The sequence below is a fragment of the Vulpes lagopus genome, chromosome 11, assembly GCF_018345385.1.
Source record: "Vulpes lagopus strain Blue_001 chromosome 11, ASM1834538v1, whole genome shotgun sequence".
NCBI lineage: Eukaryota > Metazoa > Chordata > Mammalia > Carnivora > Canidae > Vulpes > Vulpes lagopus.
This window is the reverse complement of record NC_054834.1, coordinates 63,337,295-63,353,261: the sequence shown is the minus strand read 5'-3', so window position 1 is coordinate 63,353,261 and position 15,967 is coordinate 63,337,295. Positions and strand designations below refer to the sequence as shown.

The 15,967-nt window shown below is 38.3% G+C and overlaps 1 protein-coding gene across 1 annotated transcript; it reads right to left on the bottom strand.

The window, feature by feature from the left end:
- Positions 1 to 5,941: 5,941 nt before the first annotated feature.
- Positions 5,942 to 6,846, bottom strand: LOC121471590 (olfactory receptor 5G3-like). The gene is given in 2 exon segments (XM_041722382.1): positions 5,942 to 6,666; positions 6,669 to 6,846. Coding segments are annotated over 2 exon segments (822 nt in total). The 5' UTR covers positions 6,766 to 6,846.
- Between the last annotated feature and the right edge of the window lie 9,121 nt (positions 6,847 to 15,967).

Below are 15,967 nucleotides of genomic sequence, written 5' to 3'. Positions count from 1 at the left end.
TCTTTGGAAAAATATCTATTCAAGTCTTCTGCTCATTTCTTAACTGGATTATTTGTTTTGCATGTTGAGTTTGAGAGGTTCTTTATAGGTTTGGGATACTAACCCTTTATCAGATATGTCATTTGCAAATATCTTCTCCCATTACACAGGTTATCTTTTAGTTTTGTTGATTGTTTCCTTTGCTCTGCAGAAGTTTTTATCTGGATGAAATCCCAATACTTCATTTTTGCTTCTGTTTTCCTTGCCTCCAGCAACGTGTCTGGTAAGAGATTGCTATGGCCAATATCACAGAGGCTGCTGCCTGTTCTCTGAGACTTTGATGGTTTGCTTGAAGCAAACCTAAGAGACTGTTAACTATAGGGAACAAAAGAACAAACTGCTGGTTACTGGAGGGAAGATGGGTGGGAGATGGGCTAAGTGGGTGATGGGGATTAAGGAGAGCACTTGCTGTGATGAGTACTAGGTATTGTATGTAAGTAATGAATCACTAAATTCTACTCCCAAAATCAATACTACACAATATATTAACTAACCAGAATTCAAATAAAAACTTGAAACAAAAATAAATACAAAATAATCTATTTAAATGTTATAGGTTGGAATGTAATAAGTGTGATGAATAATAGAAAAAGGTTTGACCAGAGCAAAGGGAATATAAGTTTCCTAGTGGGGTAGCGATGATTAAAAATTCAATGTTATATAACTTAGAGTAATTCTTATTGAGAAAATTATCTCCAAGCCAAGGCAGAGAGGTGAGGCATTCCCCAGGCATATGTTGGAAGATGAGAGCTCTCAGCCAGAAAGAACATTATTGCAAAAACCAGGAAGAGATTTTAGACTTTTAGTTCTGCAGGTAAGGATATTAGAAGTCATTCTTCCTAATAAGTAAAAAGCTAAAGATACAGAAGAATCAATAACTCTTCTTGGATCTGTAAGACAAGGGAGGACACAGGGCAAACCACTACCCCCAAGACTGGAAAGAGAGGTGAAAGCAGAGAGTCACAGTTTACTCACAAGAGGAAACTGCCATTGGAACCAGTGCCTGGATAGGAAAACCTGAACAACAGAGTGAGATTCATCTCTAGGGTCTCAAAGTAGGTCCCGATAGTAAATGTAAGAGAAAAATCCCCTTGTGCTTCCATCAGGGGAGAAGAGGAAGCATCCTGAAACCCATCAGAGGCTCTGTACTCCTGCCTCAGGAGAAACTAGTTAACCACACAATCCCCTGCTCAGGTACTCTCAGAGCCTGATGAATCTGGGGAAGGGAAATGGCCAACATCAGTCTCCTCTAGCCTTCCATGTGGAGGAAGGAAATAACCCACTCCAGTCCAGTCTGATCATCCTGTCCCAACTTACAAGGGAGAGAAAAAAAAAAAAACACTGAGAAACACTTGTGAAGTTCACAATGCAGAGGCATAGCTCCACCAAAAGCTTGAGACCTAATCAGAGGACTACAGATCACTCCTCGCCCTCCATACCTTGCCACCACCTTGCTAAAGGCCTCTTTATAGCCACCCCTGTTACCTGGAGCATCACATCTGGTTACCAAGAAAAAATTACATGGCAGTTACGGAAAGGCAAATAAATGATCTGAAGAGACAATAAGCATCAGAACCAGACATGGTAGAGATGTAAGAATTATCAGGCCAGGAATTTAAATCAACTATGATTAAAATGCTGGAGATCAAAAACACTGTAACCAAAATGAAGAATGCCTTTGATGGACTCAGTAGACTGGACACAGCCAAGGAAAGAATCAATGAGCCTGAGGACAGAGCAATAGAAACTTCAAAAACTTGTAAAAGGAAAGTGAACAAAGACCAAAAAAAAAAAAAGAAGAAGAAGAAGAAGAAAAAAAAAAGGAACAGAGACAAATATCTAAGGAAGGTCTTTGGGGCAACAACTGCAAAAAGTGTAACATATACATGATGGGAATATCAAAAGATAAAAGAGGAAGGAATAGAAGAAATATTTGGAGAGTGTCTGGGTGGCTCAGTCAGTTGAGCGTTTGACTCTGGTTTTCGGCTCATGATCTCAAGGTCATGAGATTAAGCACTGCATCAGGCTCTGTGCTCAGTAGGAGTGTGCTTCAGATTCTCCCTCTCCCTCTTCCCCTTCCCCTCAACATTCTCCCTCTCTCTCAAATAAATCAATCTTAAAAAAAAATAAAAAGATTTGAAACTAATTATTTTCCCCCAATTAAACTTAGACACAAAGGATACCTGAGTGTCTCAGTGGTGTCTGAGTGTCTGCTTTCATCTCAGGGAGTGATCCTGGGGTCTTGGGATGGAGTCCCACATTGGGCTCCCTGAAGGGAGCCTGCTTCTCCCTCTGCCTCTGTCTCTGCCTCTCTGTGTCTCTCATGAATAAATACATAAAATCTTTTTTAAAAAAATTAGACACAAAACCATAGCTCCAGGGAGCTCAAAGAACACCAAGCAAATAAATGCCAGGAAAACTATACCCAGGCACAGAAAATCAAAACTAAGAAAAAAAAATCTTGGAAGATACCAGAGACAAAAATGCCTCATCTATAGAGAAACAAAGCTAAGAATTACATCCAGCTTCTCAGAAATGCCATATAAAAATCCATGGCCTTCTGCCAGGAGCTGATACTACAGTTTGGGAGATTTTGGTGAGTGGAGGCCTTAACTGACAGACAACTTCCCTCTGATATTGGGGCTAATTCACTTTTTCTTTACAAAATGAGGAGAACCACTTAAAGATTTTCAGGGTGAACAAACAAAAAAAACGCACCTACAATGAATTTCTGTCACTGCTCTGTAGGAAAAAATCTGTTGGGAACATTTCTTACCAATAAAAACAAAATAAAAATCTAGTTTAAGATGCACGGTGTTACACCTATAAAATCTAAAGGAAAAGAACATGGTGCCATAAGAACAAAATACAGAGGGTAGGCTCTAATTGGCCCTGTCTCTGAGAATCACTTCCTTAGGGTGAGTCTCTAAGGGGCAGTAACACTTACACAGTATGTGAAAAACGAGTAGCTAATCCACATGAATATGGTAGGAAGAGAATTCTAGACAGAATACATTAGATCAGAACAGCAATAACGAGAGCTAGAGGAAGACAGTTGGTTTGAATATATTTGCATATGCTTGGAAAAGGACCATAGAGCAGTTCAAGAAATTTATAATCATCACTTGCTGCCTGCTGTTCTCCTCCCAACCCCCATTCAATAGGATGTGCATCATGCATGTTTAAGAAGCCATTAAAATGGCAGAAAATACTTCAGCTCTCATACTAGGAAATTACTATCTCACAGGTGACAGATTTGAGACATGTAATGGAGATGCAGAATAGAGTCATTTTAAGACAAAGTCTGACGAGGAAGAAACTGTTGATCATTCTAGATAAAAACACATGTCCCTTTGGCACACCTAAGCCCAAGTCTCAACAACTCTGAGTAGTACGGTACTGGGAAATTTCAGAAAACTGACAATTAACAAAATTAATCATTCATAATCTTCGACCTAACTATCTTATATTTGGAAGTCTGGGTTACAGGTATATAAATACCAGACACCAATATTGGGATATCATTTGTAGGGGGAATAAAAGGAAATACGCTGAATTTGTAACGCTAGGAGAAGCATACATTCTTTCTATGAAATGTTGTGCTACAACAAGTATAAAATGGATCTATTTAACATGGATCTATTTAAGATAACATTTGGTTTACTTTTCAAAGTTCACCATTTGCACTGGGTCATTTTGATTTTAGCATTTTTTAAATCATTTTGATGCTTTTAATAAGGAGAAAACCTACCACCTTGTATAAAAATTATAGACCAGAGGGGAGGTTGGAGGGAGAAAATACTGATCCTTATAGGGAAAAACTAAGAGACTGAAGCACAGAGTTGCTAAGAATATCTCCATTTTATTTGGGGTTTTTTTTTTACATTTTTTAAATTTAAATTCAATTTGCCAACATCTAATATAATACCCAGTGCTCATCCCATCAATGGGATGGGATTCCTCAGTGCCCATCCCGGAATTACCCCATCCCCACTCCCACCTCCCCATTTTACTTAGTTTTTGATAAAGATTTCATTCACCAGTATTTAAAAGTATTTCACAAAATCAGAGTGTTAGAATGGAGAAGCAGCCGTACCAGAAGGCATTGAGTCCATTCATCCAAATTTATTTACTTACAGATGTATTCATTCATTCAGTTTTGACACAGATTATGGCTTTTCAAAAATAAATTTTAGTTACAAAATTAAACATTTGTTGTAAAACAAGTCCAACAATTCACATGAGCATGAAGCACCCTAACCCCCGCCCCCAATGCTACTTCCAACGTCGCCCTACTGAAGTAACCGAGGTTAACAGTTTGACCAGTAACTTTGCACACTTCTCTCCATGATCGTGTACATACGTATGTACCAATATATTTTACACAGTAGGTAAGTTTTACCTGCACCTTTTTTATTTTATTTTATTTTACAAAGTGTTGGGGGAGGTCATGAAGAATACCTGAGCTCTGGTTGACCTGTGAGCTGGACCCTGGCAACCTGAACTTCCTCCCCTGTCTCCTATCCTTGGAATATGCATTCTATAGACCTTTTCTGCTCCCAAAAGCTGCCCCAGTGACATAGCCTTGAGAGAGTGATGTGTTCTTGGGACTCTCTGGGTGGTGTATATGACTGAACCCCTTTATGGCTTCTATATAAACTGAAGATTTGTCAGGAGGTAGCAGAGATACACTCTGCTACCCAGCACCCAGAACAACCTCTTAAATTATGTTATGCCTGTTATGCCTGTTAAACCTGCCATCTACTATCCTGAAGTTGTCTGCTTTCTTTGGTCTCTTCTGCCCTTTGTGATGGGGGCCACTCATTTCATGGCAGCCTCCCAAGGAGGTTGCAAACCAACACAAACTGTGATCAGTTCTGCAGATTAAATTTTGACTTGGTTTTTTGCCCCATCTGTCAATGATTGTATGAGGGAGTTTCCTCCAAACCAAAGTATAAATATAAACTTCCACTTTTTATAATTAGCTGTGCAACATTTCAAAGACAGAGTGTATGTTTCTCCCAATGATACAAACTAGTTTTCTTTTATCCCCTATAAATGATGCTGTAACATTTGTGTCTGATATTTTTTTTCTGTAGCACAGATTTCCAAATGTAAGATAGCTAGGTAAAAGATTATGTGAATTTTAGTAGAAATCTTCAAATTACTTTTAAAAATGTAGCTATTCTACACTCAGCTGAAGTAGATAAGTGTAAAATTACCATCTATGTCCAGTGGTAACCTTACCAGCATTGCACATAATCATTTTAGTGTTTGATAATCAGATAAATGAAAAGAACATTCTCATTTTAATTTTATTTACTTAAACAATTGCAAAGTTGAACAGTTTTTATATATTTATATTTTTGGCCTTTTGCATTTCCAGTTGTGCCAAATGCTCCTTCAATTGGCCCATTTCTCTACTGTGTATATATATACACACATATATGTTCAGCACTTTCCGACTGGGACATTAACTCATTGTGAGTCACCTGTTTTGCAACTGTGTTCTCACTTTCCATTGTTCAACTTTTAACAAGGTCTATGACACCTTTATTAATGAACTCTCTCTTTCCATTTAATATCTTTCCCTTATAACATTTGCTATAATAAATGTCATCCCACATTTGAGAATATATAAATGTTCTGGATTTTTCTTCTGGCATACATTACATTTATACTGTTAATATCTGTAAATTATGTTGTATTCCCCATCGTTTTTGCAATGCAGAAGACTGAAGAAAAAAATATATCAAGTATAAGTAACCTGGTAACTACCCAGGATTAAAGAGAGCTTCTCATTCTCAGCCCAGTGTTATTTTTACTACACATTATGAACCAACCTCTATGGTACAACACAGCACAGTTCTATTTTACCAAAAGCATTAGAGAATTTTTCCTTTCAAACTTCCTCCTGAATACATTTTTTTACCTCCTTGTTCTTCAGACTGTAGATAAGGGGGTTCAACATGGGGATTACCACAGTATAAAATAGAGAAATCACTTTACTGATATCCAGGGATGAAATTGAGCCAGGCCAAACATAGATAAAGAAAAGAGTCCCATACAGCATGGAGACAATGGCCAGGTGAGAAGAGCAAGTGGAGAAAGCTTTCTGCCTCCCATCAGCAGTCTGGATCTTCAAGGCAGCCACCAGGATGCAAACATAGGAGATCATTATGATCAGGCCACTGAATATTTGTACAGATCCAGCCAAAAAGAAAAATACAAACTGAATCATGGAAGTGTCTGCACATGCAAGAGAAAGCAGTGGTGAAAAATCACAGAAATGATTAATGACTTTTGACCACAGAAGGGTAAGTGAAACCAACATCATATAGGTCATGCTGTATATAAGAGCCATGGCATAAGGCCCTACCACCAGCTGCACACAGACCCTCTGGGACATAATAAGTCTATACAGCAAAGGCTTACAGATGGCCATATACCGGTCATACGCCATGGAAGCCAGGAAAAAACATTCAGTTGCCACAAAAAGGCCAAAGAACCACATCTGTGCAGCACAAGCCATAAAAGAGACGCATTTTTTCTCTGCAAAGATATCACACAGCATCTTGGGGGCAATGGAAGAAGAGGAACAGAGATCTACAAAGGACAAGTGGCTGAGAAAAAGTACATAGGCGTGTGGAATATGGGATCAGTCCATATGAGAATTACCATCCCTATCTTACCCCCCAGGGTGACAAGATAGATGAAGAGAAGCATGACAAAGAGGACAATCTGTTGATGGAGATGATCTGTGAGGCTCAAGAAAAGAAATTCAGTCACTCCTGTCTGATTCTTCTCTTCCACTATGATCTGTGAGGCTCAAGAAAAGAAATTCAGTCACTCCTGTCTGATTCTTCTCTTCCACTAATCAGTTGTAACCTATGTAAGAAATTCAAAAATACATTTCATTTTTAAAATATCAATTGGAAAAAAAGTAAAATATCAATTAGCATATACAAAACAGCGTCTTAAATTTATGACAAGTGTTTTTTAATCTGTTAAGGAGGCAGTAATGGAAATAGTGTTGGACTGGTCAACAGTATTCCCAAGGACTAGTTCCTGTCCATTGTAATCCCCATGCAGACTTGAGCAATTCATACTTGATCTTTTTGGATTCAATATTCTCTGCCATCTCAAGAACAGTCTAACTATAAAATCTGAAACTCCCTCGGGCTCTAAAATTGTATTGGAAATTAAATTCAGTCTTTGTATTTCATCTTTATCACATGATAGAATAGTAATGCCTACCTAGGAACACAGTAACCAGTTATCGATATTGTGAGAAATGATGAAAAATTCAGATCCTGATAATCAACAGTTGGGGTGGGGTAAACAGAACAGAAATAAAGCCCTCTCAGTTCCTGTTTTGACGGAGTGGATAATACCATTCAGATGTCATGAAGACAATATTCATATCTGTGTATATTAATCTCTTCCTTTATAAAAGGCTTACAAAGGGAAATGTAAACAAATGTCAGTAGGGTTATTTAGAATGGGGATGATTTTATAGTAACACATAATAATCGTATTTATGTTTATAAAGGACTACCCTGCAAATGAGAGATTGGATATATTTACTCTTCGACCAGCATGAAGACAGAAGTGGCACAAGAACAGAGGATTCAAGTTGGGCGTTAAATGAAATGAAGGCTATGCCACTAACCATATAATTCAAATGAATATAACGATTTGGGAGGCATTGAGATGCTCTTTCTTTGAGATTAATTAATCTATCAAATATTGCACAACAAGTTTCCATGGAAATCTCATAGAAAAATAAGTATCCACTGGAAGCTCAACTGACTTCATCTTGAGTGGTAATTTCTACCAGTAATTTCTATGAATATATGAATATATTTTGTTCATCGAAATAAAATTATTTCCCCTAATTCCTTGTAATGTTTATAAATCTATTTAAGGCATAAATTCTGACAGCCTATTTATATTTTGTTAGCAAAAATGTGTAAAATGCTTGACATTTTTATTTAGACAAAATTTTCAGGCAAATATTTTTCTGACTCATCAACTGAGGAAGAATACAACAAGCTGTTTAAAATTATAGTAAGAAGCACAAGGTGTGGGAGTATCCATAAGAAAGATTCTAGGTTCATATGCTTACTATCAACTCAAATAATTCCTTGTATAAACAAAAACATTTCACACTTTGAAGATAGAATGATTAAGATACGGTCCTTGAAAAGCCATGGTGACAAAATAATAGTTAACACACTGTTGACGCCTCTTGAGTTTATTATTATTTGAGAAAATATCTGTGGCTTGCATTTTCCACAGATCAATTGCTTGTTAATGTCAGCCACTAATAGCAATTATTTTTAGTAATTTACACCTATTGGGAGAAAGAAGACCTAGGCATAAAAAGAAACCTACATTTCAAAGTCGTATTTGGCTAGTCCAAAACTACCTGTGCCACAGGATTTCAGAAAAAGCTTCTATCTTCACTGTGAACTGAAGTGGTTGGGGAAAACACTGCTTTAGTTTCATATTTGAAAGAGTTCAAAATCTACTTTGGAACTGTCAGTAGTTGTGAATATTTGTGGACATATGAGGTGAGTGTGTTTGCTGAGGGGAATGCGCTACCACCACCCCCCAAATGCACACAAACACGAATAAGAGACCCTGACTCTCCTATAAATAAGGGGGATGATCTCTGTGACTTTTCCATTTCTAGCATTCTATGACCCTGGAATTCTTTCAGGACATTGGAGTATCAAAATAACAAGATCAGGTTTAAAGGATCAAAAAATCAGTTATTTCATGTCCTGAAGAGCTGGACTAAACCAAAGACCACTCTCTTTGGAATACTTGGGCTGGTGAGTTTTTGTTCCCAGAAGTCAAGTTCATTTTAACATCTTTCCACTGCATTTCAAAGTTTCTTTTTTTAATCACTATGTGGGATACTCACTTCTTTAAGAGAATCCCTTGTTTCCCTATTAAGTGCTTCAAGATGAAGTTTTCTGGACTTCGTGGAAAATTTAAATCCTTCTTGGTAGTAACTTTCTGCAGCAGATATGACATCCTAAGCACTTAGTAAAAAAGATAAATCTCCATGCAGATGAGCCTGAAAGAAGCACTCCTTGTCCTCCAGCCTGATTCACATCCAGCACAAAATAAAAGGTTCATGTTCCTGATGGTTTTCAATACTTTAAGCCAGGCCTCTGAAGAACTTAAACCCTCAAAAGTTTACAGCTGAGGGGCAAAATTAAAGTGACATCATTGGCATTCATGCCAAGTATATTTACAAAATATCATTTTTCTCTCCAACAGTGGATTCCTAAAAAAAAATGGTTTTTTTATTCCTCTTTGAGATCCTCCTTGTCAAAACAAACCATATTTTCCATCTGCAGTGATGTTAACAGTAAACACATGCTAGGATGGAGTAGTGTGCTACCTGGATCCACAGTGTGTCCCTGTTGGCAAAGGGGGCTTATTGTTTGGTTTGTTCTTTACTCTCTTTTCCTCCAAATTCTCTTCTGTAGATTCTGTAGATGGGGTAAATAAAAAGAATACCCACAGTTCAACATATCACTGGCTTGGTCCAAGGCATAACAAACCACAGAATTTTAGTAGAATGGAGGATAGTTGTGAGCTGAAGTGGTTAGGAAAAATTTCATAGGCAGATTAGTGTGGAAAGATAGACAAGTTTGAGACGGAGACCTGAAATTAAGAGGAAGAGCATCACAGGTAGAAGTAAGGAGATGAACAGAGACAAGGAGGTAGGAACATCCAGCTTGGTTGGAATAAAGTTTTATAGAGGAGACAAAAAAATATCACATCTGAGGGGATAGTGTGATGAGCAGAATAATGCTCTCCAAAGATGTCCACCTCCTAATCCCAGGGACCTGCAAATATGGTACCTTCTGTGGCAGATAAGGGACTTTGCTGATGTTGTTAACCTAAAGAACTTGGGACACCTGGATGGTTCAGTCAGTTAAGCATCTGCCTTCGGCTCAGGTCATGATTCCAGGGTCCTGGGATCAAGCCCCACATTGGGCTTCCTAGTCAGCGGGGAGTCTGCTTCTCCCTCTCCCTCTGCCCCTCCCCCTGCTTGTGAGCCTGCTCTCTCTCTCTCTCTCTCTCTCTCTCTGGCTTTAAAGATAAAGGATGGGGGCCATCACCGAGGAATGTGGACAGTTTTGAAAAGCTGGAAAAAGCAAGGGAACGGGTCTCCTCTGGAGGCTCCCGGAAGCAATGTAATCCTGCCAACACCTTAATTATAGCCCAGTGAGACCCATGTAGGACTTTTTAGCCTGCAGAACTTTAAAATAATAAACTTGTGTTGTTTTAGCCACTAAGCTTGGGGTAGCTTGTTAGGACAGCATTGGGAAACCAGCACAATTTGGTTGGATGATCTCAGTCACCACTTCCCCTGGAAAACTTCCCACAATCCCCTAAAAGGGATGTGATCTCCCACTCCAGCAACCACCATAGCATTTTCTTGACTATCATCTGATTTTGCAAGTTCAAGGACATAGCTTTACAACTGTCGGCATCCTATGAAGTACCTATCTTGGAAAGTTGCAAAGAAGACATATTCTATAGGTATTTTTTGAGTGGCATGGAAAATTTAAAAAAAAAATATTGGGGATCCCTGAGTGGCAGTGGTTTAGCGCCTGCCTTTGGTCCAGGGCATAATCCTGGAGTCCCAAGATCAAGTCCTGCATCGGGCTCCCTGCATGAAGCCTGCTTCTCCCTCTGCCTGTGTCTCTGCCTCTTTGTGTGTGTGTGTGTGTGTGTCTCATGAATAAATAAAAAAATCTTTTTTAAAAGTTTTAAAAATAAAATAAAACAAAAGTATTACACAATCAATAGTTTAAATGTAGCAATTTAAATCATATCGTACACTTCAACTAACGAAGGCAAAACAAAGTCATTTTACCCTTTTCTTCTACTTGAAATCAACTAAAACTAGTAAAGAAATGGACAAAAATAACAAAAATAAATAAATAAAATGACACTTCATTAAACTTCAAGAGAAGGAAATAATATGATATGAAAAAATATGACAAAGCAAATTCTATTATAGGAAAGTGCTTCTCTTGGACATCTATGAGAAATTTTCCCTCTGGGGAATGTAAGAATTTTTTTAAAAAAGGTAAAATTGCCTAATGAGGTAACCAGTTAGCTGGCTGACTAGAAGTGGTCCTCAAGTATAAGTAACCATCCCTTGACCCTTCAGCTGGACCTAGGGGACTTGGAGTCCCCTAGCCCCTGTCCTTGGAAAGTACACACTGCCCGCCCTTCCCACAGTGGGAGCCCTTTTCAAGGATGCACCCTCAAGGGGGTAACGTGTTGCTGAGACCATCTTGATGGTGCATGTATGTGACTGAACCCATTAAGGGCCTCTATATAAACATTTAAGGGCTGCCTGGGTGGCTCAGTGGTTTAGTGCCGCCTTCAGCCCAGAGCGTGATCCTGGAGACCCAGGATCGAGTCCCATGTCAGGCTCCCTGCATGGAGCCTGCTTCTCCCTCTGCCTGTGTCTCTGCCTCTCTCTCTGTTTCTCATAAAGAAAGAAAGAAAGTCTTAAAAAAAAAGAGATTCTGGCAAAGCAGGTGTGGAGATCTACTCATCTTGCTGCTGCCTAAGACAAGCTTCATATGGTAGTTCCCTAGCTTATAAAACTTTCCACCTGCCATCTGAAGTAGCCTGACTCTTTCTTAAGTCTCTCCCTGCCCTCAGTGTATAAGGACCAGTTCTGGATTTTACCAAAAAAATTCCCTGGCATTCAAGTACTCAAACCAACAATTGGTGAGCCAGCTAGGGAACCAAAGAATGGAGTCTTGGGAGAGGGGCATCAGGAGGGAAATCCTGAGTTGGCCTACGACCACTATGTGAGGAAGGGTGGTCCATATATCAGATGCTTGTGAACTGCCACTTGAGTACAGAGATGCCCCCAAATGGTAGCTGCTTTAATGCATTTGTTTGAGGAATTGCAGCAAAGCAGAGGAAAAGTGGCTGCACAGTGGGCTGGTCTCTACTGTGGGCAGCTTGCCTGGTCACCGATGCCCAACTAGAGACTGAAGCTTGTCTTAGAGAGTAAGAAGAGCTCAGGTTAGAGAAGAAAGTGCAGGTATCCACATCTCTGCTAGTTTTAGGACTGGCGGATGAGGCGTACTTACACAACACTAAAACTTAATTTTCCTTCATCTGCTAAAAGCATGAAGTTTTCTTGAACTATTGGTCTATTCTTGATAAGATTGTGAAAAAGTTTTTCTTTCTCTTCTAAGTAATCTGCCTAGAAAACAAAAATTCTCTGTTTTATTGAAATAATTTCTGTTGCTTCATGTTGTTTTAATCAAGTCTTTGATTACTCAAGAATTCCATCTTTACTAGACTTACAAGAAAAAAAACTAAAAGGCTATCAGAAAAATACAGTCCTCAAAGTTTTATTATGTGAGAGTAAAATACATTAATATAAATATATTTCAATAATGGTATACATCTTAGGTTAAAAGAAGCTCAAGATCAAGTACACAAACTATTACAAAAATAACTGTTTGAAGCCTTTGTTTCTAAATAGTAATCATCTCTCAAAAGGAGACAATTAGCGGCAACTGTGTGTGTATGTTTTATTATTACCTCAAAGGCCCTGGAGATTAGTCAGTGTCCTCCCTGCTTATTATATGTGGTTACTTCCAGGGTAATCACCAGCTAAATCTTTATTAATTATGAGTTATCCCTCAATAAGAGATTCCATACTTTTCTGTTTTATTGCTGGTTAACAAAATAATAGAGGAAAATTGACTAAAATCTTAGACCGGTATTGGCAGGCCAATTTCACTTAAAATAATTGAGAATATTTCTTTTTCTGAAGATTTTTTTTCTTTTGAGAAGCAGTGGGAGTGGCAGGAAGGGAGGAGAAAGAATCTTAAGCAGACTCCCTTCTAAACAAGGAGCCCAATGTGCGGCTTTATCCCACTACCCTGAGATCATGACCTGAGCCGAAATCAAGCGTCCAATGATAAACTGACTGAGACCTGGGTACCCCATAAATTATTGAGAATATTTCTAGCACATGTTCCATCAGCCAAGCTTAGAGCTCTGACAAAAACCTAAAAGTAAAGGTAAGAACCAATGTAGAAAGATCATGTGAATATTTGTATTTTAAACAATTGCCTTCAATCTATTGGACTTGCTTTCCTGGATAAAACTAAGAAAGATAAGGGGGTGCAAAGAAGACATTTCAGAATCTAATAATGATACTACTTCAAGTGTTCCTTACCACTGTGGTCCCATATTTTATACTGCTTAGAGTTTAAGTGCCTCTGTGTAGCTGCTAACTACTAACTCAAGAGATATTGCAACCATCCCAAAAATCAAAACACTAAATCTTAGCTATTCTCCAAAATTCTTAACTTCCAAATGTTCCCACACTCCACTCCTTATCCCTAAATGCACTTAAGCAGCCAGTAGCTGTTACTCTGAGATTCCATCTTCCTGTTCCTACATCCTGTCCCATGATTAAGATAACCCATTTCCCCCTACTTTCCAAGAATGTGAACGGTGAATAATTCTTAGAACAAAATTAAACTTTGAATGACCCTCCTCAATCAACCTTGTAAAATCTTTCAGCTACTTGCTCCCTGCAGAACACCCCTCTTAAGCTTCTTCCATATTTTAGCATTCTTAATGCATGCTTGAGTTAATGACTTTGGATTATTGTTTCCTTTTTTTATAAGATTTATTTCTTTCTTTTAGAGAAAGAGAGAGGAGTGGGGAGGGGCAAAAGTAGAGGGAGAAAGAGAATCTCAAACAGACTTCTCTCTGAGCACGGAGCCTAGCAGATGTGAGGTGAGGCTCAATTCCAGGGCCCTGAGATCATGGCCTGAACTGAAATCAAGAGTCGGATGCTTAGCCAAATGAGCCACCCAGGCATCGTAGTTTTTTATTTTAGTGTAGTACCTACCGTACAGAGCTATAAATGTAAAATATATAGGCCGATCATCAAGTGGACTTCATAGCAGATCTTCCATAAATGGTTTTTAATACTTTTTTTAAAGATTTTTATTTATTTATTCATGAGAGACACAAAGAGAGAGAGAGAGAGAGGCAGAGACATAGGCAGAGGGAGAAGCAGGTTCCATGCAGGGAGCCCAATGTGGGACTCGATCCTGGGTCTCCAGGATCCTACCCTGGGCCTAAGGCAAGCACTCAACCGCTGAGCCACCCAGGCATCCCAAATGGTTTTTAATATTGATGCAGCCAATAAATAAAATATTGAAATGCAAACAGCAAATTATTTTGAAGATTATAAATTATTGTTTTCGTTCGTGATATCACATAGTGTTGCAGATTTCAGGCCATTGTTTCCTTACTGATACACAGCTCCAAATTGCTTGCAGATGTTTTTGAGAGAATGTTATAGTTTACTTGTGAGAGATTTCTGTCAAATCAGGTCTTTTCCTGCCATATCAGCCTCTGACGTTAGGACAGAAATAATAAAAGCATTTTTTCCCCTCAGGATAAATGGGAAGGTCTAAAAATTTGCAGTCTTACCCCTTGACACTGTGAAATATGAAATGAAATGAGGTCGCTTATTTATGTCCAGGAGTTTTTAATGGAGCCAGGATGCCATTAAGGTATGCCTTCTGTGCACCCTCATCAGAGAAACCATCAACTTTTGAACTGGGTCAAACCACAATATTCCAAGGACTCAGCCCAAATACCTGCAACTTGCTACAGTAGCATACTTTGCTTAGTGATAGCCTTAGCAACCAATTATATTCAGTTAAGATTAGTTTTCTGCCACCAACACCAATCAAAATTCAGTATAAACAAACATATGCAAACATTCCCTTTTGTCTTTAAAATCCCTAGACTTTTGTTCCCCGAGGGGACACAATTTGGGTGGCTACCCAAAGCTGTGCTTCCCAAATTTTTAATTCTGAGACCCCAAATAAATGCTTTTGTTTTATTTTAGCTTTGCCTCTTTCCTTTGTCAACACCAAGCTTTGTAGTGTTAAAGATTTCTACATCTTTGAAAAATGCTTATATTTAGAGAGCAGATTTATTTTTCAAGTGCTCACGGAAACTGTGTGAAACTTCTAACCACTAAAAAGCCAACGTTGCCTTCAGTTGTTCAGAGGAACTGCGGCAAAGCACTTGGGCAGAGTCCTGTTCTCTGCCCAGGAAATCAGGCTTGGCATATAAGAAATCAGTGGTCATGAATATTTTCATCTCTAAAGGAAGTGGCCTCTGAATTTTATTCCTAACCCACAAGGTTTGAGATCCAGATTTCTTTTTTTTTAGTTTATTGTTTCAATTTTTAAATTATCTTTTATTTCATTTATTATTAAAGTATGATTGACATATAATGTTATATTAATTTCAGGCATACAACACATTATTTCAACAATCTATATACAACTCAATGCTCACCATAATAAATGTAGTCACAATCTGTCACCATACATTATTTTTTTTAAGATCTATTTATTTGAGAGAGAGAAAGAGAAAGCACACAAGCAGGGGAAAGGGAGAAAGAATCTCCAGCAGCCCCCCCACTAAGCATGGAGCCCAATATTAGGCTTGATCTCACTCACAATTATATTACAAAAACATATCCATTCGTTCGAATGCTATACTTTCTTAAGTGAATTGACCTTTAGTCTCTTAGCCAAAGTTTTTGTAGAACTGTATACTAGGTTCAAGTTTTAGAGAGGCAGAGTCTGTTCTTAATGAAGTCATCTCTTGACTTCCAAAAAGTAGTTATAATTCCTAGGGCAAGCAGTTTCTAAAGGATATGTTTTTGCAATATAATTGTCCAAATTTTTACTGGGAATTATTTTCTATATGTCTCTGTATTATAAATTCATTGAACCCACATATAAGTAGATTGAGTTAATTCAGACACCTGCACCGTATTAAACAATAAGGTTTTTTGTTTATAATAAAGGTA